The sequence below is a fragment of the Xiphophorus maculatus genome, chromosome 22 (assembly GCF_002775205.1).
Source record: "Xiphophorus maculatus strain JP 163 A chromosome 22, X_maculatus-5.0-male, whole genome shotgun sequence".
NCBI classification, from domain to species: domain Eukaryota; kingdom Metazoa; phylum Chordata; class Actinopteri; order Cyprinodontiformes; family Poeciliidae; genus Xiphophorus; species Xiphophorus maculatus.
The window spans coordinates 18414714-18442492 of record NC_036464.1 but is presented as its reverse complement, the minus strand read 5'-3'; the positions used below and the strand labels follow the sequence as shown (position 1 = coordinate 18442492).

The window sequence follows — 27779 nt, the reverse complement described above, 5'->3', positions numbered from 1 at the left end:
AAGAAGAAAAAGAACTGTGTTGTTGCTCAGTGGTTGATTCGTGTGATTCATAATTTCCTCTGCTGACAAGCTTTGTGGAGAAGCTGATTTGATTTTTCAGCAGGATTTTGGCACCTGTCCACGCTGCCAAAACACCAATATATATATATATATATATATAAATATATATATATATATATATATATATATATATATATATATATATATATATATATGGTCCGCTCTGTGGAGGAAGATGAGAGACAACAGACCCAACAATCCTCCATTAATGCGACTCAGGCTTCCTCACCTCAGCAGAGTCATAAACTGATACACTCCATGTCATGATGCGGCAACAAAATGATCACAGCCAAGCATCGCATGCATAAACTGAAAATACTTCTCACAAAGCTAATATTTCTATTCTAAAAATCCTTTTTTTTCCCCCACCCGGTGTTATGCAACATACAAAATCTTCTTGTTTGTGTTAGCCGTAAAGTGTTTAATTTAGACACTTCACAAAAAAAAAAAAATAAATCTATGAGGTATTTGTATGGAAGTAAATATGTGCCATCAGGACTTGAATTACAAATGCCTCTGAAATTTGAATGTTGTTTATTTGTACTTACTTTTTCCATATTTTAACACTGAAAACGTAAGTACAAATATACCACATTCAAATTTCTGAGACATTTTTTATTCAAATCCTGATGGCACCCATTTACTTTTGTATATCGGACTCCAAGCCTAATATCAAAAATACTGACAATTTAATAAAAAAGCAATTCAATCAATAAAATCCAAAGGTTTCTTGTGATCAAATATTACGTATCCGTGCATGCAGATTTTCGGAGACATCCATGATTTGCAGGTTTTGCAAGCCTACATCTCTTGCGGTGAACTCAGCCATACCCCTGATGATTAAAGAAAATTGCTTCTCTTTTGATGTGACACGAGCGAGCTCAGACTAAACAGATCACGAGTGGCGCACAATGGAAATGAAATGCCAGACCTCTCGCTGGCCTGCAGGGCAGGTACAACGCTGCGCTCCATTAACTGAGAAGTTGCACGTACAAAAAATAAAAAATAAAAAGAGTGAAATAAAACAGTGGCAGCTGCACGGCCTCAGAAGTCTGATCCAGCGACCCCCCTCCTCCTTCCACAACGTACAAACGCATTTACAAATCTTGGAGTGCGCAACGCATAGTGTGAAAGATTTTGTCTGCAGCTGTTTAGAAGCAATTGTTAAAGCGAATCAAGCAAACACATGGCGCCATTATCTCAAAGTGCACAAGCTTGCATATTATTCTGAGTATCAGTGGGAGGCATCTGGCATCCCCGCCTTCCAGTCTGTGAACTCTGTGCTCAGAGACAGAACAGAAATAAGAACATTATTGTTGCAAATGACACACATTCATTTGATGTCATTTTATCCCCCTCCCCCACCTACCATCCTAAATGCAAAAGAAATAAAAATAAATCATGCAAAGTCACAGTGAGAAAGAGAGAAACGCTGTTCAGCTGTTTTGGTATTTTTCCACGCGTTGGAAAAAAAAAAAAAGCGACAGGAACAAACGAGGCATGTTTCCACAGAAAGGCGGTCCCGCAGGGCGGTTCTCTGATGTTTCTTAAGCATCGGCGTACAGCAGGCATACAAATGATCGTGCAGAAACATGATGAGAGCAGGCGGCAGGCTGTAATACAAGGTCCCCATGGCAACCACACAAAAACCACATGCGCTCACCATGGCAACAGAGCTGGTGAGGGGGGGGGGCACATGGCGCTGGAGCTGGTGATGACCTCGGAGTGTTTGAAGTGAGACGTGCTCTCCACCAGCAGCGGTCATATAAACAAGAAAGCTGATTTTCTTAGTAAAGGTTGATTATTTAAACGAGGGTAATGCTGTTCCCTAATTTCTCACTTTTTTCTGAGTTTAGTCGTGACAGCAGTGACATAACAACCCAAAATTAAAACTATGGCGAGAACGCTCGTGCGTACGTTTTGATCCGCCCAAAATGAAGACGAGTAAGAGAGAGAAGCAGAGAGGTGAAACCTTCAAAGGCCGGGGACTCCAGGTGCAGCAGCTTAAATCTGGATCCACATCTCCTCTGTGCAAAAGACATTAAATCTGCGATAAGACACCAAACAGCTGTTTGCCATGTGAAGAGATGGAGCACCCTGCAAAAATATCCACAGGTTTTCTTTCAGTTTTTCCCTTATTTCTTCACTCCAGCTCTGACCAGCGTACCCGTCCTCGCTGAACGAAAGCTTCCCCACAGCATGATTCAGCCACTATCGGTTGTCATGGCGGAGATCAGGTCAAAACGTTCAGTCAGCCTCTGAATGGATCACAGCACCTTCCTCCACACGCTTACTGAATCTCCTGCTTGGCTTGTTGCAGAGTGCAAACTGGACTTTATATTTGCTGTTTTTAAACAAACAGCCAGATTTTTCAACAACACGCTCTTCTAATCACGCCTCCCACGAGGAAGCGTGAACCTTGATCTACTTTTTTTCCCCCAGCTTATAAACTTTCATGTGATGGAAGATTTTTAATTCAGGTTTGTTTTTGAAGGTTTAGCCTCTCTAGCGTAACAGTCAGTGGCGACACACATTAACCCTCAGCGGGTTGCGAAGCGTAGATACAGATAATGGCACCCTTCGTCACACGAGGAAATTTGTTCATTGTTTTAACTTTAGGAAAACATTTTCGGCATGCCTTACTGTTTGCCTTTTCTGTTCCACGTTGAGCCAGATCAAATTCCACCTTCTAATGTTGAATTTTACTCCAGCTTTTGAACTCCTGGATCCCCCGTTGACTCATATCAGGTTCAGGTTTCCGGCCAAGCCTAACTAAACCTACGTGCAAAGTCCAGCAAAATTTCACAATGTATAAAAAGTAAACAAAAAAAACCCAACTATTATATTGGTGCTTCTATCAGCTTGAACAACGAATCGGCCACATGAAAATGACGCATTTGAGTTAATTGGAGGCACACCTGCGGGTATATTTAAGGTCACGCCTAGAACACCCTGCTTTCATGTTTGGAAGGTCAAGATATCAGGAACTGAATTGTGCAGCAGCACACGCCTGGTTCCTCCTTGGGAACAATTTACTGATGCTTGAAGGTGCCGCCTTAATCTACGCAAACAATTATGTGCAAGCATAGACATGACGGGAATGTCCAACCATCACAATGCTCAAGGTGGAGACGGGTTCTGTGTCCCAGCGATGGACGTCCTTTGGTTCTGAAATGTGCCGATAGACCCCAGAACAAAATCCAAAGACCATGTGGAGATGTTGGCTCAAGCCGTTGAGACGGTATCATTATCCACAGAGGAACACGTCCTGTATCGACATGGGCTGAAGGGCCAGTCATCAAGGACGAAGCCTTTATGTCAAAAGAAACACGAAAAGCCGGGTTGCAGTGGGCAGGCGCACACCAACAAAGACGTTTGATTTTGGAGACATAACCTGTAGTTGGGTAAAACTGAAGTAGAACTGTTTGGCTATAATTACATTTGGAGATGCTTACCATTCTAAATGTGAAGTATGGGGGTGGCAGAATCCCCATGTTGTGGGCCTGCTTACTGCAGGAGGAAGTGGTGCAGCTATTGAATAGGTGGCATCATGAGAAAAGAACATTGAACCAAGTAAAAGCTGGCTTGCGTAATGGTCATAACCCTACAAATACAGTCAAAGTGGTTTTGAAGTGGCTTCATTTAGGCATGGCTGTCACTGATCCCCAATTTCAAACCTGTGGAGAATTTGTGAAAAGGCGTGTGCGGATGAGGCGGCCTACAGATCTGACCCGCTTCCACCTGTTCTGTCAGGAGGAATGAGCCAGAACTCCAGCAAACTATCCCTGATACTGACCAAATATACGTGAGCTTCTGAACTTGAAGAAAGTTACAAAAGAAATAGTAATATAAAAAGGAAATAAAAATTCTCACTAAGTTTACTGACCTCGACAGAGATGCTTTTTCTTTAGAGCAGCGGTAAATCGTAATGTAGTACAGTAGGCATTGGCTAATAGAGTCACAGGCGAATAACCTGGAATGACAAATAACGCTCAAAATGTGCTGATGGTTTCCAAGGCTTTGGCTGGGTGCACAATAAATGATAATGGCTTTTCTGCCAGACAAAGAGGGGAAACGCTGCTGAACACCACATATCATCATCACATCATTTGCTCCTCAAATTCTCTGTGAAATACAATAAATTCCAGAAAGATTTGGGATTACATAAAAATAATAATAATAATAAAAGATTTTTGCTTTCTTCTGCTTTGGAATATACGTAAGTGACTTGTGTAAAAACTTGCCCTTGGACTCATTTATATTATAATTAATAAAGAATGTAAGATTACGTTGCATTATAAAGCAATGTTCTGAAAAAACAGAGGACCATTGTAAAAACAGAGAAAAGCAGCAGCACTCAGAGCTACACGCTTACTTTGGCTTAAGCTGTTTTCCAGCCCAGCAGCCATTAAAATCGCCTCTAGTCTTCCTGAAATTCTGAGCTCTTTTGCTCTTTCAGAGCCATACAGCAACAATATATATATATATATATATATATATATATATATATTTATGCATAAAAGACTTTCTCCGTGTGCTTTCAGAAAATATCGGGGATGTCGTAAGATTTTAAAACTCTGATGTGAGGATGTGCATAAATCTTCTGAGCTGAAATTTATCCACCCTGCAGCGTGTCTGCCTGCTGGAGCTGTCTGTGACCGGTGGGTGTGGCAGGGCAATGTAACCCAACAACGCTACCTCAGATCTGCCTCCCTTGTCGCCACCTAGCGACAAAACAGAGCGTCCCATTTCCTGGGCACTTTTGTTGTTGTTGTTGTTTTTGTTTTTTAATTCATAGTCACGATTTCCCATATTCATCAAAGTGTACCTCAGTGTTAAATTGCTGCTGTTTCATTTGTGTTATTGGGGTGATTTCTTCAAAGTAAAAACCCAAATTTGATGCTCGATTTTCTTATTAAATCCAGTTTGACTATGAAATTACTCACAATCTTTTTACAAAATATCACAGTGCTGAGAACGAAAAGGTTTAATGTGAACCTATTTAAGAGGCTTTTTATCGTCGCATGGTGATTTAAATAAATTTTTTTAAAAACATGTTATATGGACATTTTTTCACAGCTTTTTGAATAAGTGTTTTATTATTTTTATTAATTATTATTATTATTATTATTAGAAACCAGATAAAATCAGAGCAGCAGAAGACAACGAGCACATCATTCAGGTAGGTGGCAAAATATACAGTAGTGTATCCTCAGGACAAAGGTTTAACAGTAGCCAGTGTCTTTATTTATTAAATGAGTGCCACCGTGTGTTTAAAAGTAGTACTGCAACACCTAAAAATAGATAACCCACGGGAGTTGTGGACATGTTTCAGAGTTGAAAAAAAATAGTTCAGAAAGCCCATGCGTAACAAAACGCTAAATTATTTGACAGCTGAACATTAGTAATTTATAAAATAAAGAAACATAGAATCAAAACATAAAATATTAGCTTAGTGTTTTTCTTTTAAATTGAGGCTTGGAAGTTTAGCTCCAAATAGCAAAAAAAAAAAAAAAAAAACGTTTATTGAAAATGAGAATAGGCCTACGCTTAAATTTATTATAATGGTTTAAGAGTAAATCAGAGAAAGACACTAGGTTGTAATTATTTTAAAAAGCTTCTCACTCCCTTAGTGTTTCCTCGGACTTCATTGTAAGTTCATAGTGCTAACATAAGGTGCTTTCACTGCTCAAAAACATCTAATTTTTTAGATTGGGGCAGTGCAGTTCTAATTTTATGGTTAGAAATGGCTAAATTATTTATAAGCAACATAAAAGTATGTTAAAAAATATTAAAGACAAGATGAACAGAAAGAAATTCATAACAGTTTGTCTTTTTTATTTCACAGATCAAATTTGAATCATTACAGCACAACAGAACGTTGTCCATGCAACAAATCCCTCATCTCTGCCATTTATTACAGCATCGCTCTCAAAAATGTCACAAACACCAAAGATTCAGTTCAGTGGTCATATATACTTATATATATAATCAACATTATGCACAAAATATAAAATTAGCATCTGTCTTTGACATCAATACACAGTGGCTGCAATATAACATCTTTTGTATCAATGTTCAAATACACAGAGCAGGTACTATGCAGTGCAAAGTTTCCAGAAATTTCTCGTTATGGAATTGCATAATAAATACCAACAGACCCTTAAGACTGATGACTCAAAACCAGAGTGCCAACAGAGGGGGGGGGGGGGGGGGGACTCACTTTAAGACAAAATAAATAAAGCCGAAATGGGCTGCTCTGCAACCGATACGATGTTACGGACTGAAGAAGCGGCCTCGCACACCCCGAGAAAGCCCGTCTAACCAGCGTCACGACAACAGAGCTCAACTGAGCCAAACCAGTCAGCTTGAAGACGTGTGGCTCAGTAAGTTAAGTGTGAGTCAGGCTAACTGCTTCTAGCGTCTAAATCAGGAAAAAGCTCAGCTCTGCTACGTCTCTGACAAACAAACACCAGTGCGGTAAAATCCTGGTGAAATGGGTCACAGTGCTCACATCGTTCAGATCCCTTTGTACGTCTGCGTTACAACGACTGGCCAAAGGTGCCAGTTTACCAATTACAGCATGAAGCTGAGCGACATACATCGCATAAAAATCCTGATGCATTGTTTTGAAAACAGGTGTCTTTTCCTCCCCATAATTTCGAATTAGTGTAAGGAGCAAATCTAAATTTTAACTCACAATGTAGCCATTTTGAAAAGCAGTACTGTGTGGCATCAGGATAAATAAAATTGTTTATACTCAGCTTTAACATGGTGTCCACATGAAGGGTCTGTCTCAAGGCTGTCCTAGAGCTGGTATTTTCTAGGTAAATGTTTGTAGACAGCTAAAATCTTCTTCGTGTCTTATATTGTTGACAGGCTATTCATTGCAGTTAGAGCTGAAATGTATCTGCCTTATGTTGAGAGCCCTCAGTTTTACTCTATAGCGACCGTAACAGAGCAATGCCACTTTTCACCTTGTGCTTCACACTTCTCCATGAACCACTTTGCGGTTGGCCTCAGTTCAGGTAACCTTTGCTCAACCCTGCTTCAGGGAGCAGAGGCGCTGCCTGCAATTGATCTCTTAAAATATTCTTTTGACTTCTCTTCAATTCTCCAGCATTGCCAGTCTTTGGTTCGGAGCAACACATTTATTTTTGCTTCATGTGCTGTCTTTATTCCTCTTCTTTCTTTTTTTTGCCCACGGTTCTTTCTCCTCAGTGCTGCAGGAGGAAGTTGGTCGCCATGTTAATGTCGTTATTTGAAGCTCTGAGGGCCTCGAGGGCATCGATTCTGGAAAAGCCCATTTCCACTAACCGGGCAACCTGTGGAAAATTGCACAGTTAGAGCAGGACGCCAATAAAACTGGCAGTCATTTTGACACAGATCAGGCAGGACATGGGGTTTTTCTGTGCTACCTGTTCCTCTGGAACAGGAGAGTTTTCCAGTAATGGAGGTTGTGTGGACTGGTGTGTCTGGGCCTCAGGATGGGGTTGGACTGGAGGTCTGTTCTGTCCTCTGTGTCTCAGAGAGGGAAATAACCTGGTCCACTGCAGCAGCCCACCCTGACATAATCCGATGGACCAAAATACAATGTTAGGTGGAAATTCTGGTATTTTAAGGGGGAAAAAAAATAACAAAAATTCATAAAAGTAGTAAAAAAAAATAGCAAAAGAAGAATTCATAGAAATAGTAAAAAAATAGCAAAAGAAGGCAAAACATTTTATTTTCTAAATCAGTAAAAAAAAAAAAATTAGGAAATTTGAAAAACTGCAGGTGTGTCTGTGTCTGGTGAATTTTTCAGTGAATCTACTCACAGTGGGTAGAGAATACAGAAATTTTACTCATGTAAGAATGGATATACTTCATAATAAAGTTACTCAAGTAAAAGTAAAAAGTACAGCATAGTAAAAATATTCATAAAAGTTTGATTTTTTTTTTCAAAAAAGCTACTCAAGTAAATGTAAATGAGTAAATATAATTAGTTACTACCCAACTCTGTGCAAAGCTAAGAAACTTATAAATTTACGTGTTTTTATAACCTTTTTATTAAAATGTATACAAAGGGATTTTCAAGATTCAGGGAACAGAAACAGCTATAGAGTTTTATGGCACTAGAATATAAATGATAAACATAAAGACAAAGCCTTGTGTGTCTGGATCTGAGGACCTCTGGTGTGTGTGTGTGTGTGTGTGTGTGTGTGTGTGTGTGTGTGTGTGTGTGTGTGTGTGAGTCTACCTGTGGCTGACGTCTGACGTTCCTCCGGGCCTCGTTGTACTGGGCCAGTAGCAGCTGCTGGTCGAGCAGATCCATTCTCTGCTGCCTCTGGATGTCCAGAGTGGCTCCCATCCCCATAGGCGTCTCATCGTTGGGCTGGGAACCTGGAGCAGCACAGACGTGAACAACACATTTGGCTAAGAGCTGAACACGATAGCGGGGACGTTGTGAGAATGAAACGCAGAGCTGCTTTGTTGTTTATATTTTGAAACGATGCTTTACTACGTACTATAACTTTAATAATTTGCAACACTTTTTTGTTGTTTCTAAATGGACCTTTATGCTTAATCGTAAATATGACAAATTATCAGAAAAACAGAACCTCAAAAAACAAATGACATTTTATCTTTTAAGTGCAACAAAAAATATACATATTGTAACATTACAATGTAGCAATAACTGAACCTAAACATTTTGGGACCATTTTACTTTAGATATAGCCAGCACTCAGTGATCAAGTAGCAACTAATCTAAGACGCAATACAATAGACCCAAATAAGATCCACAATGGTCATCAGCAGATTTTATGATGGTGAAAAATATCCCTATATTTTTTAGCTGTTTTCTGATGTTGGACTCCAACGATGTTACCCAATGTAATCTCTTGCTCGACATTATAGCATGTACCACGGTCTTTGGATACAAACTTTTTACACTGAACCATCTGCTATTTATCAAATTATCTTTGCAAACTTAAGCAGAATGATTAAAAAAGGTGTCACACAAGGTTGCGTACTAGGGTCCACAAATTGTATTGGCATAGTACTGATTATTTCCTGTTTTGACAATATTGTTACTTTCTGTTTTGAAACCGGTCTCTCTTGAAATTGAAGTCCTGTGAAACGTACCTGCATAAATTCTGGTAAAACAAAAACCAGAAGAGGTTGTGACCTCATAATGTTGTTACCATTTCTCTATGCTTTTTTTGGTTTTAAAACACTTCTTATAACAAACTCTTAAGGAATGGTTTTATATCCTAATAATTAGCGATTGGACTCACTGGAGAAGAGCGGCTCCAGAATGTACTTTCCAACAGAAGATACCCAAACAGGGACAAAGAAGACCTTCTGCAACCAGAGAGCATTGGAGTGGTACAATCCTCCCGAGATCTGAAAAGCACACATATGAACCGATAAGACAAAAAGTCTAATTCATGTCAATACAACTGTGTCATAATGCTTACATGGGCTAAGAGATCATAAAAAACACAAAGAATGAGTTGCAAAGCCTGTATTGCAAAATGGGAGAATATCAGTTTTGCAATGAAACCTTGCACACAGACTGAAAACTGTTGCAATAAGGAAGATTACCTGGCTTACTGCAACCTTCTGATGCAAAAGTTTTGTTTTTTTCCCAACTTAAACATGACCAAAAACATGCAGAAATTTTGAGACCTTCCTGCTTCTTTAGTCTGAAAGAGAGTCGCTAAGACCTAAAACACTTCTGAGAATACTGCCTTGTAATCCCTTTCATCTCATTTTAAAGACATAGTAAAGAACAGAACGATCACTAACCAGTCCACTGAGTGCAAGGAGCCACATGAAGGGGCTGGAAGTCAGCAGCTGTAACAGAGAACATTTCAAAGAGAATTTTTTTTTTTTTAATTAAAAAGTTCTGCTGATTGGAAACTTGTAGTTTTGAAGAATTCAAACACAGGGCAAGTAAATTATTAATGTACAGACTCAAAATGTGGGCTCACCTGCAGGCCCACTATGTAAACCAGAGTCTTGTTGGTGATGTGGATGTGTCCCAGGACCTGAGTGACTGGCATTCTGGGGATCGACTGGTAGAAAGGCACAAACAGAGAGAAGACTGGAGCGAGCCTGTGGATGGAAACCACAAAGAGTTAATATGATTCAAGAAGGACTGAACCTAATGTATCAATTTACCAAATAAGGCTTAATAATTTAACAGTCTGTCAAAGAACCCTAAATTTGGTGTTGACATAGATGTGGTTTAATCCTTACTTGTTAAAAATAAAGGATTTGCCACCTATGTTTAACAGAATATAAAGATATTTATTAAATATTCCAAAAACATATACAGCTTCTAAATATGAACATGTTTAAACAGACCTTCAAAACAACAAAATGAATTTTACATGCAGAAATATTTAATGGACCAGCCTTCTACTCACAGTCCGGCTGGTAGTTCCTCCACTTCATATTCAAACAGGAACTGGAAGGCTTGGGCCAGAAGGAAGTCCACCAGGGCAGAGAGAAACCAAGTGCCCAGCAGGAAGGACTGGAAGTACAATGAAAAACATTTATGATAATCAGAATAACATACCTGCACAAAACCAGCAGAGGTATGCTAAAATAGGCAACACTATGTGGAAGTGAAAATGTTCTCGTCCTTTGAAAGTCGTTAATGACAGACAGACTGGATGGTGATCAAATATGCTTCCGTTAGTATTAGAATGAAAATGTTCTGCTTTTTCAGTCATTTTTGTCATTATAATAAATAAATAAATAAAAAAGCCACAGTGCTGTGAATATCCACAGACAGATTTTCTGTTTTGTCATATTTGAATGTTTCAGACCATTAACTACTGTACATTTTAATATCAAACAAAGATAATCTGAGCAAATACAAAAGACAATTTTCATATGAGGAATTTTTTTGGTTTGTTTAATAAAAGAAGCCATGTATTCTGGCAACATGTGAGAATAAAATTAACTCTGACTTACCAAACATTAGCCTGAATACTCCCAAATCAAGAAATCCTCCAAATATGACCAGTCAGACAACAAAGTAGGCGACAAGAATTGAAATAGCAATACGTCGTCTGGGATCTAAAGACATTAGTCAGGGTTACAAAGCTATCTTTTAGGATTTTCCAGTGAACCACAGTGAGGGTAATTGCCTACGATGGTGAAAGATCCCAGGAGAACTCGACCGACCAGGAGACCTATGGCCTCTCATCTGGAAGGTCACAAAAGAACCCAGAACATCTGAAGATCTGCATTCACTTTAGTGAATATCAGTGTTCATGATTCCATTCCAAGAAAGAGAATGGGCAAAAATCACATCAATGGAAAAGTTCCTAACCCAAACCCAACTGCTGACCAAAGGCTGAACACACAGGCCTGTCTCTCATTTGCAACAAAACGTCTTAATGATCCCCCAAACCTTTTGGGGGGGTTAGGGGGAATCGGAAAATCCTTTTTGGACTGACGGAACAAAACAGAAATTGTTTGGAGGGTGAGCCATGATAGCTAGTGTAAAACTAACCCAGAATTTAAAAAAAAAACACATAATATCAGCAAAAGACATGTTGGTGATCGTGTGATGGTCTGTAGATACTTTGCATTAGGACCTAGTTGGTGACCTTAAGTCCAAGTACACGTGGGTTATGCAGCAACACAATGATCTAGAGCAGTGGTGCCCAAAGTCGGTCCTCAAGGGCTGGCATCCTACATGTTTTAGTTTTCTTCTTGGTTTAACGCACCTGCATCAAATGATGTCTCATTAGAAGGTCTAAGAAGAACATGCTGAAAAGGTTGTTATTACCACCAGGGAGAGAACTTTGGGCACCACTGATGTAGAGTATAGCCTCCTCCGAATGGCTCATAACAACAGAAAGTCTTTGAAGTTGCCAACTCAAATTCTGGATTTACATGGGATAATATAATCACTCTTCAAGTTGGCACCCTGTGAATAATCTACAGCTGCCACTACAGGCAATATTCAGGCCTACTATTAATACTTACAGCAAACTTCCTGGTGCCAAACCTCCTCTCAAAGATTCGAAAGTTGTAAATCAGCAGGCTGCTGCAGAAGGAGTCCTTCACGTCCAGACAGATCAACCTGCCGCACAACAACCTCCAAACCTGCAGCACAAAGAGGAGCAGAGCTGTGTTCTCACATCTACGTACACATCACCAAATGTTTTCTTAAACGCCCAATGAACGTTTAATATCAAATAAAAAGCATTTTCACATCATTCAAATGTATTTCCTGCTCAGGAATTATTGTGTGGCCCACACTGGATCCTTCCAAAGCTCTAGAAAAGGATCACAATCTTCCTGTGTTTACTCGAACCGTTTCAGCGATGCTCTTATTTTCAAGTTACCAAGTGTGCAATTTTTGCGTTAGGCCAAACTTTATTTGCACAAAACTTTAAAACATGATCTAGCTACTTTTTTTTAAATGGTATTCCTAAATGTACATACAGAAAACTATACATCTGTAACAACTCAAGATTAGAATATAAACCCAATAGGTAGGTTGCGATAACCACCTACTACAAAGCCTGGTGATTTAATTAGCTAAGGTTTGCTCAGCTGTTGACAGAAGACGAGACAGAGGAAGGGTTGTAATAATTGGGTGAAAACTGAACATCTGGCCTCTGGATGTCAGACATGCCTGGTGCTGATGTGCAACAGCCTGCAGGCTGTACACGAACATGTCCTGGAACTGTGGCAGCAGGGTGAGCATCACAGTCAGCCCATTGAGAACCAGCAGGAGGCCTTTACACAGAGGAGCCTTGTCTGGAGAAAAACACACACACACACACAAATACAAAACAAGAGTTTACGATAAAAAACCGTCCACTAGTTTACCTAAACATTCACTTAAACAAAAACACTTTCCCTAAATAGACGGGCTGTTTGAATAAGCGAGACGCATGACGTTTGACAGAAACACAAATCTGTTAACTGACAGATAACAGAATGGAGTAAATGAATGACAACGGCATGCTAACACCAGTTAGCTTTAAACTATGAGGCGGTGACAGGGCTCAGTAGGAGCGACACTTACACAGACCCCGAGAGCCGGTGGTGGTAAACATGGTGTCCAGGTGAGGGAAGGAACCCGGAGAAAGGTGAATAACTCCCAGACAAAGCGGAATTAACTCCTAAACACCGCAATAAAGTTGTTACGAGGATCCATGTTGCCACAATAAGGAAAAGGAGAGAGGAGGAAGGAATTTGCTACGGAAGCCGTAGAAGGGAAAAAAGGCGTTCTTTGGAAAGTTCGATTGAATGAAGGTCGTTGAACGGTAGAGGACGCTGCCGTACCATGTTGTGATTCTTCGTTTTTACCAACTTGACCTTTCAACTGTGTACAGTAGGCACATTACGTTGAATAATAATTATCCATCAAATCTAATTAAATCGTGTTTTTATTATAACTTGTAGTTTTACTTACTGGTTTATTATTATATTTAAAAAAGGATTTAACATGTAAAGAAGCAGGTCATTTCTTAATCCATTAATTTACCAATTAATTAATTTTCTGGTTTTAATGCCTACCAGATCTCGTCTAGGATTGTTGTAGCTCTTATATCCAACAGTCGATAGGCAAGAGGCAGGCTAGACCTTGGACAAATCATTTGTTTATCATAGGGCTAAGTGTATTGTAAATGTATTCTTATCCACTAAACTCTTTCATGTTGTATTATATGAAACGGCAATGAATAGAATAGAATGGAATAGAATAGAATAATAAAAAACCATAATAAAAACAACTTTTATTTTCCTACGGTGGAGAAATTCAGGTGTAACAGCAGCATCATGATATGAAGGTTCCCACAGAAGTTCCCAAAGTGTGACAATATGATGGAAGCATATACCCATGATGTATACTTTTTTTACATAATTATCCTAACAGATGACTATTCTGAATCTCTCTCTATTTCACTCTCTCATTTTTCTGGCGCTTAGCAATATGAAATAATTTTGGTAATCCAAACTGACACCAAACAGCAACTAGCGCAGTGACAATAAAAAAAATGTCTTTCTAGACAGTGTATAAACATATTTATATGTTTCAATTGGGCCATTTTTGTCTATTTGACTACAAAAATATGTGTTCACAAGTCATTTAAAGTTGCTTCTTTTTATAGATGCTGAAGAAAGTGACAGAGTGACGTTAGGGTTATGCACGGTTTCCCCTCCTCCACCCATTGCTGTGCACTGCAGATCAAAAGAAGGTTACCACAAATTTCAATTTATTAATTTCAGTTCAAATGCTTATGTGAATGTTCAGAACAACTTTATTCCGGTTGAAAAACAGTTGTGGTATAAAACCCGCTTATAGCTCCTACTAAGGTAATTGTTTTTTTTAAATTGTCAAGCAATGAGCGCCATCCCTGTTAAGCAGCAGACTGCAAAACATAAAATAAAATAAAAATAGTTGAACAAAAGCCATCTAAGATCAGTTAGCTTGGTATGTGTTGCTTTAGAAGGAGCAGAACCACAAACCAGGTGTAATATTCTGTGTAATAAGCACTAAAAATGACAACTAAATCTACTAAGTATTTATACTGTACTGTTTCTGAAGTTTTGTATCAAAATCTAAGTCATTACATTTTTTACAGACACCATTAGCCTGATTGTAATAATGCGCGCACACACGTGGACACACACACACACCAACTACTGCCCTCACAGATGTGCACACTTAACATCATTTGAAGGCAGGAGCTTACTTCTCATTCATCCAACATCATGTTCCACATTAAAACAGCTAAGGTCTGTCTGCATTTAAGTTTGTGTTTCATAGCGTGTTTCTTTTATGACACCTTAAAAAATTGTGTTAAGTTTTACCGTAAGAGCAATAAAAATCTATACGACTCTTGATTATCCTTGTGGTTAGTGTAGCAGCAGTAACAATAATTACTGCTTTTTTATTTATATTAAGCAGATAGATATTGTATAACTTTTTCTAAATAATTTTTTTAATGAAAATCAACCACATGGAAATATGAAACAATCAAAATACGACCCTATTTGTTACAAAAACAAAGATATAAACACAACATACTAAAAGCAAATGGAACAAATTCTGTTTTTCTAAATATGATCAATACACTGTTTTATGTTTCTTATTTTTTATGTAATAATTTCCTGCCAATTACATTTTGTTACACTCACACAGAGGTTATAACGGAAACCTTCATTTATGCAACAATTTTTCTTTCAGTCTCTATTAGCAAACCTCCAACCCCCAGGCTGAAAGCTCCACTCGTCTAACGATGCGCTCCCTTCTCTTAGCTGGAATTTAGTGTAAGGTTCATAAGCATTTTATCAGGGCAGATCATGTGTCCAGATCGTTCTCCTGTTGAGTGCTCATTTTACCCATGATGCCACCCTGCTATTATCATTTAACCCATATCAGGGTATTCTAATGCCCTGAAGCCCAGATGTAATCATGTTTCATCTTTAGCCACGTTGTCGTTGACCGCCATTTGCGTATTATGATGTATTTATAACTGTTTGGCCAGCAGCGCAGGAAATGTTTTATATCTTGAAGTCATGTGATTCACTGTCTGACAGAGGGGGTAACAGTGTTAATTGTCCTTAGGGTCTAAAGCAGGATATGACTACAAAAAGTCCAGATTAATTACTTTTTCTTCTGGTCCTCTGGCCCAATGTGCACAGTGTCGTATCTCGTCAAGGGCCAGACTTCCTCTGCAGAGAGCCTGCTTTGTCTTTAAGTTCACTGGCTGCCGGTTTTATTCACATCAGTGCGTGTTCCCCGTTGCCAGGCTGTGCTCGCTCCCTCAGCCATTTGATCCAGCGCGTATGTTTCGTCCAAGTACATTTGAAAAGATATGGCGAACAGCTGTCTAACAGTGTTGCGTTTCCCCATCATCCTGCAGATGCAGTTAAATTAGTTCCCATTGGTTAGTTCCCACCCATTAGGTCTATTTGGCTGCCTGTGGTCAGATGTGACTGCAAAGCAGAGCTCAGTAACAGCTTGCTAATTGTGTTTCAGACCTTCTCTGTCACTGATGTGGGAGTGAGGTTTAAAAAGGTTGCTTCGCCCCTGTTCTCAATCAAAGATAATCAGATTAAACAATGCGGAGATGTGTGCAGGGGTGTGTGTGTGTGTGTGCTTACCAATAAAGAGACTCCAGATTTGGAGACAGCCTTGACTCCTGCTGTTTGCTTTGTTCATTAAGGGGAGATGAGCAGATGGTTTGCTGGTCTGTTGTGCGGCACACACACGCGGGCACGCACAAACACACATGCAAATACACAAACGTGCATGAACTCAGGCCTGTCACCTTAGCTTTATCCTCCATTTATCTTTTCCATTACACATCTCTCAGCAGGACGAATCTGCTCGGTGAATTGTGAGAGATTTATGTGTGCGCTGGTGTTTGTGTGCGTGTGTGAGACAGACAGAGATAGAAGAGGACGGTGAAAGAGCAGAGCGGCGATGAATGAAGTCAAATCTTTTTCAGCCAAAGACAGCCTCCGAGGTGGTCATCTGAAAAGCTGATGACTCATTCACATGTACGTTTCTGTGAATCATTGCTTTTCACCAGTCAGCCTCTGTGTAGTCAGGAGCGACGGCCTGCAGCAGAGGTATTGTTTTAGTGCTGCTTCCCAGCTTATCTGTCTGTGTCCAGGAAATGGCACATTGCAAATGTAGACAAGACTGCATGAGTAAAACCTAAAAGACCCCCGCACACACACATTCCAAAGAAAACCTTGGTGCAAAATATGGGTTGAAAACAGGATTTGATATAGAATTTTTTAACACAATTCTGCCTCTTTATCTAAAAAAAAATCAAGATGATCTTTTTGTAGTTTTCATTTATTATAGATAATTTATTTCTGTAATTTGGGTAAAAAAGTGAAGCATGTTTATTAGAAGCAGAGTGATATATTTAAAATGTTTATACAGTTTAAATATATCACTTTTAAGAATTGTTTAATATATATATAAAATAAGGCAACAAGATGGAATTAAATATTGGTGGTTAATATCACCCCAGTTTTATTCATCGAACCAATATCAATATGTTAAAAAATTACTAATTTCTGCCAATACTGATATATCGTCAATCCCTGGTTTATTACCATTCATTTGAATGACTATGGCTTACAGCTACTAAAAATCTTAATGTTCAGTTTCTTAAAGAATGAGAACATTTCATTAGACCCACAACAAAAGCAGTTTTAATACAGAAATACTTTTGAATGGCCTACATAATCACGGGGAAGACTGCGGGCTGAAAAGTTGTCAAGCAGAGAGTCACCGATATCCTTCCCAAGAGTCTAGCCACAAAGCATTATTGCTCAAGAAGCTGGCAGTTCATAGAGGGCTTTAAACAAGCATATGAATGGAAAGTTTAGTGGAAGGACAGGTGTGGTACAAAAGGATAAAATGATAACTGCAGTCTTGAGAGGGTTGTCAAGCTAACTCCATTCAATAGACTGGGGAGGAGTCACAGGGCCTGAATTAGAGGTAAAGTCGGCGCTTACACCACTAACATACGAGTCCAAAACTCAGGCCACCGCAGCCACATTCATGAAAGAAGTGTCTAACCTGGGATAAAGGGAAAGAATTACTGGAGTGTTGTGCAGTGGTCTTAAATCTTTTTAGATGAAAGTAAATTTTGAATGATAATGATTTGGGGTGTCATGTCATCTGCTGGTGTTGGTCCACTGTGTTTATTAAGTCCAAAGTCAGAGCAGCCATCCACCAAGGAAGTTTAATTACAGTCAGAGTGATGCATCACTCTGACTGTAATTAAGTTATGTAAGTCGCATGTTTTCAACAGAATTACTGAAACAAGTTAACTTTTTATTATATTACCTTGCACCTGTAATTATAACCTGTAATTATATTGGTCCATATTTGATAACAGACATTCATTCTGTGAAGTCATTCAGTATTCTTATGCTGAGGGGAACACTGGTCAAAAAAAAAATGAAAGCATCAATTTTATTTTCCTTTTTTTTTTTACTTTAGCTTTAAAATCTTATTTTTTCTTTTATTCATGAAGCTCTTTGTCCTGTTTTGTCACCATAGTTGTGCTTAGTTGTTTTTTTTCCCCCTAGCCCTATCTGTCATCTTTGTCTCTTTAAAAGTGCTGTGAGTTGTGCACTTTGCCACTTGAATTGGAAAGGTTCTGTCAGGCTTTTCAGTCAATAAAACGAATTATCACACAACAGGAGGAACGTCCCACTTTTTTCCCCTCGGTAGAGCCAACGTTAGCTCACACCGCAATGCGGCCAGACCCGCCACACTTCTCCAAGACAAGGACAAGACAGGAGAAAGTTCAACATCCTGTGTTCCTCTTGCAAATCCACACACCGTCATTTTGGTTTTAAAGAGTCATCAAAGCAACAACTCGATCTGAAAGCAAGCAATGACACAGTATGATAAAAAGAATCTGTATTGTTTGTATTGTCAAACTGCACTACTGCATAACATACACAATACGAGTCATTTACTGACTGTACAACATGCCTTGTTTTTCATATTAATAATAATAATAATAATAATAACAATAATAAAAATGATGACTATATATATGTACACACCTCTCTTACAAGTTATGTTCATCACTTGCTTTAAACAAACAGCACTGACAGAAAAAAAACTATGGTCATTTTAATCTACGATTTAAAAACTTGGATTAAAAGAAACACACTTTAACACAACATCAGAATAAAATGCTCTGCCCACCACAGTTGGGAATTGATGATAGAGGCAATAAATTAAACCACACAGACGTCACCCTCGCGATGTAGGGGAAGCAGAGATTTGTGTCCCGGATGCCACTGCCGGACTGAGCATGCCTGTTGATTGTATGTGTCAAAAAATGAGGAATCTTCATCACCGTTTCCTCCATACATCCGTCCATCCATTCGTCCATCTGTTCGTTCCTGAACCTCAGTACCTCCCTGTGGTTTGCATGAAAACTCTGGCCTCTGAAATCCAAGAGAAATAAATATTGTTGTGTGCATACACCCCTTAATTTTGATCTTTCATACTTTAAAATGGCTAAATAATTAGTTGTTCCGAGCGTTTAAAAAGACAGACATTTTTTCAAAACTACGATTTTTTTTTTATGACTTTGCTCGTTGTGATAGTCCTGCCTGATTTTATGAAAGCTGTCAACAGATGTGAAAACTTCCTATTAAGATTAAACAAATCAAAGATTTTAGTTAAGGTTAATAGTTTGAGTTTCTTTAATTTAGAAATCCAGAAAGATTTTAAATGAACAAAAATTAAGCATATGTTTTTAAACTGACTGTTCTTGTGTCAAACTTTGAAAATTAATATATTTTATTTAGTGGAGTGACTAAATGTTTAATAAAACAGTTGAATGTGAAAAATGTCTCATGAGATAGTTATGTTCAAAGTGACAGATTGTTGGCATTTTTTTTTTTTTTTGGAGTTTAGAGTCTATCTGGATCCATTAATCGTTGTACAGTGGTTTTTACGTCATCTGAAGGTCAATTCTGATTGGCTGATCGGTCTCTCTTGACGTCTCCTACCCCGGAAGTGTTGCTTTGAGCTGAGTCAGCAACTCGGATAGAAATATACTATCCCAACCTTTTCATTTATCTCTTTTTTTGTGAAGTACCAGTGAGAATTTATGCTTTTCCGTCAGATGCAGCAGTATCATAATAAATGTATCCAGGAGAGCTGTCCTCTTTAATCTTAGCAATTTTGTTGTAAACTATATATATACAGTATATATATATATATACAGTATATATATATATATATATATATATATATATATATATATATATATATATATATATATATATATATATATATATATATATATATATATATATATATATAAGTTTTATATATATATATATATATATAAAACTTTCAAACATTCCAGTGCCAGAGAAAACCACTTCCACCTGCCAGTCTCAGCCCAGCCTCCTTGTTCCCTGCAAACCAGATTTTTTTCCCATGACCCGGCTCGTCCTCGAAGCCTCGGGATAGTTCTAAATCTTTGTTTCCTCTCCCCCTTTAATTCTCTCTCTTTAGTTATGGCTGCATAGTAATACTTTGAACTAGGCCATAAAAATAGTTTCTTTAGGTTTCTGAGAGACTTGTGAAACCTCAGGTAATAGTATTATGAACCTGTATTTCCTAGCCATTAAACTTCCCTCTTTTACTGAGCAGTTTAAGTATCGGCATAGAGAACGTGAGCCAGTTTTCATTCTGGGTTTGTTTCTGCTTGGGTTAAAAAGATACTGACAAAAATATCCAATGGTTAATTGTTGATTCTTTTAAATAGAATTCTGAAAAATATACAAAAATCTCCTGATTCTTATTTAACTCTTCTGGCTGATTTATGAAGGGGATTTTTTTTTAGGCAATAGAATAATATAAGCAGCTTTATATAGATACAGGATTCATCTAATAATTTAATCTGCAACAAAACCCGATAACAGAATTCTATAGAGAAGAAATAATCAGCTCATAATAAATACCGAAGCTCCTACGCAGTCATGACCGCTGATCCCTAACAAAGAAGTATTATTGAGTTCAAAGCATTTTTTTATTCTCCTCCGTGTTTCTCCATTTTTTATTTTTTTTTGGTGATAAAACTTCCTGGCACAAAGAGCAGATCCTGCCCCGCTGTCTGACAGACAATTCCCCTTTAAATGATTTATTACTGGGTGTTAATTATGCAAATGATGTCCAAACAAACTCGTCATGAGGACAATTAAGACAGCCATTAATTAGTGGCCAGTTCTCTTCTTGCTTCACTGACATTCAATTAAAAATTGCTTTTGAACAAGCGCACTGTCTGGTTTGGTGGTCCTTGGCACAGCGCGGAGCCGAGGTGGGCTGAACCGACTCTCTCTTTTGATGAAGCCGAACTGGAGATCACTGTCACTTTAAGATCTCAAATGTATTCATTTTGTCTTATTTTTTACCTGTCTCTCTGAAGACAATGATCTTAGTGAAATAAATATATTAAACGTCTGTTTTCATTAAACTGGCAGCCCCGGTGAACCGCTTCACGCTTCATTTAATGTTGCTCAATTTCTCAGGAGCGGCCTCGCTGTGAAATCTTTCAAAACCTTTCCAGTAGATCGGTCTGTTAAGCATCAAAAGCAACCAGTAGGTGAAATAATAAAATCTGTTGTTCTAGCTCAGTCAACAGGAGCTAAATAAATCCCAACCAGCAGGAATACCTCTTTTCTTACAATGAAATAGATTTTTTTCTCTCTCTAGTAACACACAGTTTTAACTGTCATGCTTTGTTTTAATGAGCAAACATCAGCACTTTCCCTTAAAACTAATTTTACTACAACAACAACAAAAAAAAAGAAGTCTTTAACAAGTTTTCCTCAAGCTTGTCTTCTGGTGACAAATTACTTCAGCTTTTATACAAATAAATTCAGTAGCTGAATTTTTTTTTTTTCCCTGATCAAAGTCTGTTTTCACAGCTGCGCCCCGCAGCAGCAGTGTTTGTTATCTGGACAGCTGTACCTTGTGTCGCCTTGCTGTCCAGCCTGCTGTCGTCGTGGCCGCTCCCGTCGGCGTCCTGGGTCACAGATTCTGCGTGAGCAGGCGCCGCCAGTGATTGATGGCCTGTTGTTTGGTCATTAATTAATAAGGACGCTTAATTAGCGGCTAATGAACACTCAGGGCTAAGTTGCACCGAGAAGCTTGGTGACATTTAATATGAAAATGAGAATTAGCGCTGTAACTTTAAGGCTCACAGTCAAAACAGAAAAGAGATTGATATTTTTGTTCAGTTTCTGTACCTATGTGTGTGTTGGCAGTGTGCAGCAGTGTGTGCTCTGCCTGATCACGCAGCTTGACCTCCTCTTCCAAGGCCTCCTGTAATTTCCGCTTGCTGCGCTTTTCTTTCTTTAGACGTTTCTGAATCAGAACTGAAGACAGATGAGAAAAGTGGTCAGATAAATACACATCTTGCACATGCACACAACTTGTGTAGATTTGTTTTTGTAAATAAAGTGTCTTACAGATATATTGACGCCCATTTAATGTATTTAACTGTGATTTTATTTGCTATGCCAAGTGAAAAATCTATTCAAGTGGCAGAAAAACGATACATGTGTTCCAAAAGCTTATATGCATAAAAATCTGAAAAGTGTGGAATGGAAATATGCACAGCTGGAGAATGTTTCTACCATTTTTGTACATCTGCATTCATTTTGTTCCCCATGCTTCTTTATGAAACAGCTTCAGCTCAGTAAGACGGATGAAGAACATCTATGAATATTGATTTTTTTAAATCTCAGCTTCCCATTTCCAGATTAAAAAAAACCCCATCCCCATCAGCATTATGCTCCCACCACCATGTTTTACCATGGGGGTGGTGTTGTTAGGGTGAGCTGCACTGATTTTACAAGCAGGTTGAAAAGTTAATATTTGGTCTAAATTCACTCTGTGTTTGCCTGAGAGCCAGTGGTCTGTTTGGTGTCCACCTTTCACCACTTTATCATCACGTCTCCTACACCTTGTGTGACCCCAATACCCAAAATGTCCTTGATTGGAATTTGCTCAGCCTGCGCTGCAGATGACAGCTTCTGTGAACTTGCCAAACTTGATTTAGTTTGTAGTATTCTGCCAGCATCACTCTAATTCACCTCTGCAGCTGCTTTCAGGGGTAATATACTGTTGGTGTCCTCACTTCCTTATCTGATTTTCAACTTAATGGACACCCTGTCAGCTACGAAGTGGATTAAACCAAACCTCGTTTAGCTGTGTGGCAGAATCGCCTTTGTTTACAGGGAAAGATGTCGATGGAGGGAAATGTGCCGCTTCTATCAGCACTTTCCAGCCAGAATGTCAAAGTAAACATTAAACTTTTCTACCAGTCTGCTACCTCTGTTCTTCTGCTCCATGCTCAGCTGTCTCTCCAAGGTCTCCCTCAGCTCCCTCTCTCGGACAAGCTCCATTTTCAGCTCCGTCCTCTCCAGCTGGTCCTGCTTCTCCTGCGCTCGGGCGTTCTCTATGGCAACCCTCAGCAGACCCTGCTTGGAGACAACACAGGCGGAGACCGACAAGTTAACCTACTGAGCAAAATCCAGGAGAACAAATTCCTCAGGTGTTCAAACTTTATTACATGGAATCAGTTTTAGTCACGTTTTGAATGTTTAAATAAGCGAAAAGTAGAAAAGGACATTTTTCTAGCACAAAGAAAGTCCACACTTTATCCTTGTTAAAGTGAAACTGCCAACACACACACACACACACCCCTACACGCCCACACACACACACACACACACGCATACAGAGAAAACCAAACAAAAGAATGGCTTTCTGTTCATTGTAACTCCTCGATAACAAAGACATGTACAATCTGAGAAGCAGGTCAGCACACGCCCAAACCCAATTACAGCGTATCCTAAATGTCTTTCTCGTCTGCTATTTACGATTTCAGGAAATCCCAGAGAGTGGCTCATCTCCCTTCCTATTCATCTCAGCGGTGCCATAATAACAAAGCCGCAGCAGAGGCTCACCTGGATGTTCGTGAGCAGGGTCTCTATGGAGGACAGGCCTTCCGGGAAGATGAAGGGAGTGTGGTGGAGACCTGCTGGGAGCTTCTGTCCTGCGGGGTAAGAAAGCCTCTCGCAGCCCTCCCTGGCCAACAGGGCTTTCTGGAAGACTTGTCTATCACCGCTCTCCCTGGTCGTCTGTGCAGCCAAGGAGCTGTTGTCTGGAGGGCAGAGAAACGGTTTGATGTCTAGTCAGTGAGGCTGATTCACTCCTGACTAACACGCCAAGCTGATTTGATCCTCTTATAAAGTAATCGTTACCTGACTTTCTTATGGTTGAAGACATATCTTGTCTGTGTACAAGATCTGGAAATAAATTGATTTTTGTTTTCCCTCAATGCCATAATCTCACAGAAAAACAAAATAAAATAAAAAAACATCAAATTTCTTATTAAAACAATAAGAAATAAGTCAACTTCTTTTACACTGTCATTATTTCTGTGTTGATTTGTCAACAAGTTTTGGAAATTTCAGTTTCTGCCTGATTTTTATTATTTAATATGTATTTCAAGAAGGAGCAATGCATTCTAAAGGGGGTTCCTGATAAACAAAGCCCACAGCATCACACCTCCTGATGTGATGCTCCACCACACCAAACAGTGGGCATGAGGTGCTTCTCCACGTCTTCAATCTGTGTTTGAGACTCACCTCGATTTGTTTTTTTGTCACCGAAAACCTTACTCTTGCTTGGTCACATCATATAGTTCTATTTAAAATCCACAATATCAAACTGTACATTTTTCTGTTGCGACAAGCCAAGGCAACTTTATATCAAAAAGAAAAAAAAAAAAGGAATAAAAGCGCCACAAATAAAACAGAGCCAAATCCGTATGAACGTATCGGTAAGAATTCACAACACAGAGATGAGAAAAAATAATTAAATCACAGTACTCTCATAAGATTAATAATATAATAATTCGCTCAGGCTTTCAAAAGCCAAGCAGAAAAGCTTGATTATTTGGAGGGGATCTGAAAATCATGATTAAAGAGGTCATTTTTTAGAAGAGGAAGAATCATTTTTAAAAGTGGCTGCGAATGTAGGACCTGTTTTCCATGTAGTCATTAATTACTATTTTCTAAATAAAGTTAAAAAAAAAAAGAGTTAGTTTGTGTCATAAAGATTCTTAGGGCTGCAAATAGCTGTGGCAAATGTAATTTGTACAAAAAAAACCAACATATACTCTAAATGAAATTTTCATTTTTCAAAAGTCTTCAGTGGGACATGTTTTAAAGCTTCTTTACTCACTTTTACCCTGGGTGACAATAACTGATGAGAGGATTGCATGTAGGAGACTAAGGCCTAACATAGCAAGATAAACAAATAATAAACAATATAAATGATATTGACCCCAACAGGTTACTGTTCCCAGAATCCCAGGCATCAGCTTTTCTTAAACGATCCCTCTGTCCTTTGTATTAATCTTCACATTTTCCTTAATGCAAGTACAAATTTTAGTAATTAGTGTGACATTCTGCCCGCAAGCATTTTGGCAGTTACATTTGCGTACTATCTGCAGAAGGATCGATAACTGCACGAATGTGTAATTAAAGAGAAACACGAACTCAAAGCACTCTGTGACTTAATTTTCCACCAACATGTCAAGCCCCCTGAACAAAGGGTGTTTACTCTAATTACCGCATGCAACTTCAGCCGTGCATGCACAGAAGTTCTGTTTTAGGGTTTTAAAAACCCGTCTGCCCTTTATTAGATGGCATCCTGCCTGCTGATAATGCATCACAGCTTGACACGTCCCATAAAAGCAGCTAAGAACCTGCATTATGGATGACCATCTGTTTGTAAACCTGAGAACTGTGTGATCCCTATTGGTGACAGAGAACAGGGGTGGGGGGGGGATATGAAGATTAGCTATTTTCTGCATTTATTTATTTTTTCTTTTTTGTTCCCTATGAATCAGCCGGTTGCTCACTTTACTGTCATCCGAGCCACTGAGGACAGAGACGTCCCGGGAGCCGGGGCGGGCAGTTATCGGAGCGGGGACGGGGGGCCACGGACGTGCGATGCGATATCTGGCACTTTTCTCCGTCTGTGACAAATGAGGGTGTTTTCTCCACTTAGCTGACCACAGCATCTTCGGCTCCAAACCCGCCCACCTCTTCCCTCTCTGCCGCGGCCTCGCGTCTTGGCAACTGTCACGTTCAAGGTGTTTCGCATACGGGAAGCAAGGCGCTCCTCTCCCCGCCCGTCCCCTCCGCCCGCTTCTCCGCTTTCTCTCTGCTTCTCACTAAAAGCATTGCTCTGTAGAGAAAGGTAATTAGCAGGTGCTGGCGAGCTCAGCGGAGGGCATCCAACTACACTCCCGTAGCTCACATTCAGACACGCACACATTTGTAGCCGCTGAAGTGCACAGTCAGCAGCGTGGGCTCCCTCGACTCCTTGGATGTGACTGATCCTTTATTGAGTTACTGTTTTACGCCTACTTTACCCCACTCACACTCACACACACACACATCTGCCAGCTTGTTTGATCATTTACCTATCTCCCTAACCAAGGTCATTGTCTGTTTTTCTCTTTTCTCCCAAGTTCGTCTCTCTCTCCCCCCCCACTCTCCCATTCCTCTCCACCTGTCCCCAGGGCTAATGAACTTCACAACATGAAGACTGCCAGTCAGCGGAAGAGAACAGAAAGGCAAGGAGGGGGCAGAGAAAGAGAAAGAGAGAGAGACTGAAATTCTGCTGATGTTTGGTTAATGGGAGTGAGGTGTCAGGGATGGCCTCTGATCTTTGCTGGATGGATGCGTTGTTCAAAGACCACTGAAAACAGCACACACAGCCAAAACTGTCTCTCTCACACGCGCAGATTATTATACAACGGATTGACAGAATGACAGCGCCGAGGAGCCCTTTGAAACGCGGTTCAATCCACGCCGAACCCATCCTGTGATGTTCTAGGTCAAACACAAAAGCTCGCAATCCGCCAAATGTACACGCGTTTCATTTGCATGCCGGGAAAAAAAAAAAAAAAAAATCAATTGAAAATCAATCGCACAAATGCGATGTGCCGTGCGCGGCGTCCGCGTCGCTGGTGCCGTCGCTGCTTTTGTCGATACGTTTGCAGCTACATGACAGCATCTGAATCCCTACCTATGAAGCCATTGTGATTTTTATTTTTTATTTTTTTAGATTCAATTAGTGAATAATGTGATTCGGCATTAGAAAGTATCTGCACCCGTGAAAAGAAATATCCACATGCAAACAAGTCTCCGTCTGCCTCCGCTTGTTCACTCGCTGTAAATTTCTGCTGACTGTTTGTCCTTGAGCAGTCCTCATTAAGCTAATGCAAACCTCCCTGACAGAGAGAACCAAACAACTGACGTTGCAACGCGGGCCCCTAACGACAGAGAGGCGGTCGTTATGCAGATGAGGTCCGGCTGAGAGCACGGGAGGCCGCCCGGCTCGTTAGGCCGCGGCCCTGGCAAATGGCTCGCTAATGTAGCGCCGCTTCCTGGTCTAATGGAGTCCTGTTTTGCAGAATTATTTGTCTTTGCGCGCCAAGGGGGGGCCTTGACAGAGAAGAAGAGGAGGAGAGGGAGTGGGGAGAAAGGGTGAGGCCGTGAATTCTTATCAATCTCTTACTTAGTAAATGATAAAACCCTTTCCCCTGAAATAAGTAACGACAATGAAGCGTGTACGCCTGGCACAGCTGTTTGAATTCAATGAGAACAACAGGTCGGCTAGGAAGTCTAAGGTTTGCTGCTCGGTATTGGCAACATTTGGAAAAAGTCGATGGATTCTTCCTAAAACTAATCATTTCTCATTATGACTGCTAAATCATTGACTCTGAGAAGAAATTCTTAGAAATCAGAAGAGAGCTGCCGGGCGAATCAAGGTTAAAGTGTGAGAGAATACATTACCAGCAGAGCAAGATGTTTAAAAATCAAGGATTTAAAAGTAAATGAAATATTCAGATCCAAAATTGCTGCACCACAAGTCTGGTTGCATAAATGCATTATTATTATTATTTGTGAGTATTACCCCTGTCGGTGTGATTTCTCTTGTTCTCCTTGTTGTAATCCATTGGCGTCCCATCTGTCTCTCTGGCGCCCTGCACCATGCCAGGAGAGTGACCCAGAACGCTGTGACCCGACGACAGGCCGTCATGAAGTTGATCTGAAGGTATATTATGAGAATGAGGAAAAAGAAGAGATATCGGTTGAAACCT

The 27779-nt window shown here is 39.7% G+C and overlaps 2 protein-coding genes across 2 annotated transcripts in view; both read right to left on the bottom strand.

Moving 5' to 3' along the window:
• Positions 1-5877: 5877 nt before the first annotated feature.
• On the bottom strand, positions 5878-13286 carry ubac2 (UBA domain containing 2). The gene is made up of 10 exons (XM_005812163.2): positions 13103-13286; positions 12707-12831; positions 12052-12171; positions 10476-10582; positions 10038-10161; positions 9853-9900; positions 9339-9447; positions 8300-8442; positions 7479-7625; positions 5878-7385 (listed from the first exon to the last, which is right to left on the bottom strand). The coding sequence occupies exons 1-10, from the start codon at positions 13131-13133 to the stop codon at positions 7278-7280; spliced, it is 1062 nt and encodes a 353-aa protein (XP_005812220.1). The 5' UTR covers positions 13134-13286; the 3' UTR covers positions 5878-7277.
• A 5174-nt stretch (positions 13287-18460) lies between these two features.
• LOC102230419 (dachshund homolog 1-like) overlaps positions 18461-27779 on the bottom strand; it is a 31708-nt gene continuing 22389 nt past the window's right edge. Inside the window, exons 6-11 of the mRNA XM_023328042.1 lie at positions 27593-27727; positions 23563-23759; positions 22926-23073; positions 21838-21966; positions 21560-21661; positions 18461-19017 (exon numbers count right to left, since the gene is read on the bottom strand). Coding sequence (XP_023183810.1) covers positions 18980-19017; positions 21560-21661; positions 21838-21966; positions 22926-23073; positions 23563-23759; positions 27593-27727 — 749 coding nt within the window. The 3' untranslated portion in view covers positions 18461-18979. The remainder of the gene's footprint in view (positions 19018-21559; positions 21662-21837; positions 21967-22925; positions 23074-23562; positions 23760-27592; positions 27728-27779) is intronic.

Coding starts and splice junctions, on each gene's coding strand:
- ubac2 (XM_005812163.2), bottom strand. CDS start 13,133: ATGTTTACCACCACCGGCTCTCGGGGTCTGT. Junction 8,443..9,338: donor TCTGGAGCCGCTCTTCTCCA/GTGAGTCCAATC, acceptor GTGCTGCTCCAG/GTTCCCAGCCCAACGATGAG. Junction 7,386..7,478: donor CTCCTGTTCCAGAGGAACAG/GTAGCACAGAAA, acceptor AATTTTCCACAG/GTTGCCCGGTTAGTGGAAAT.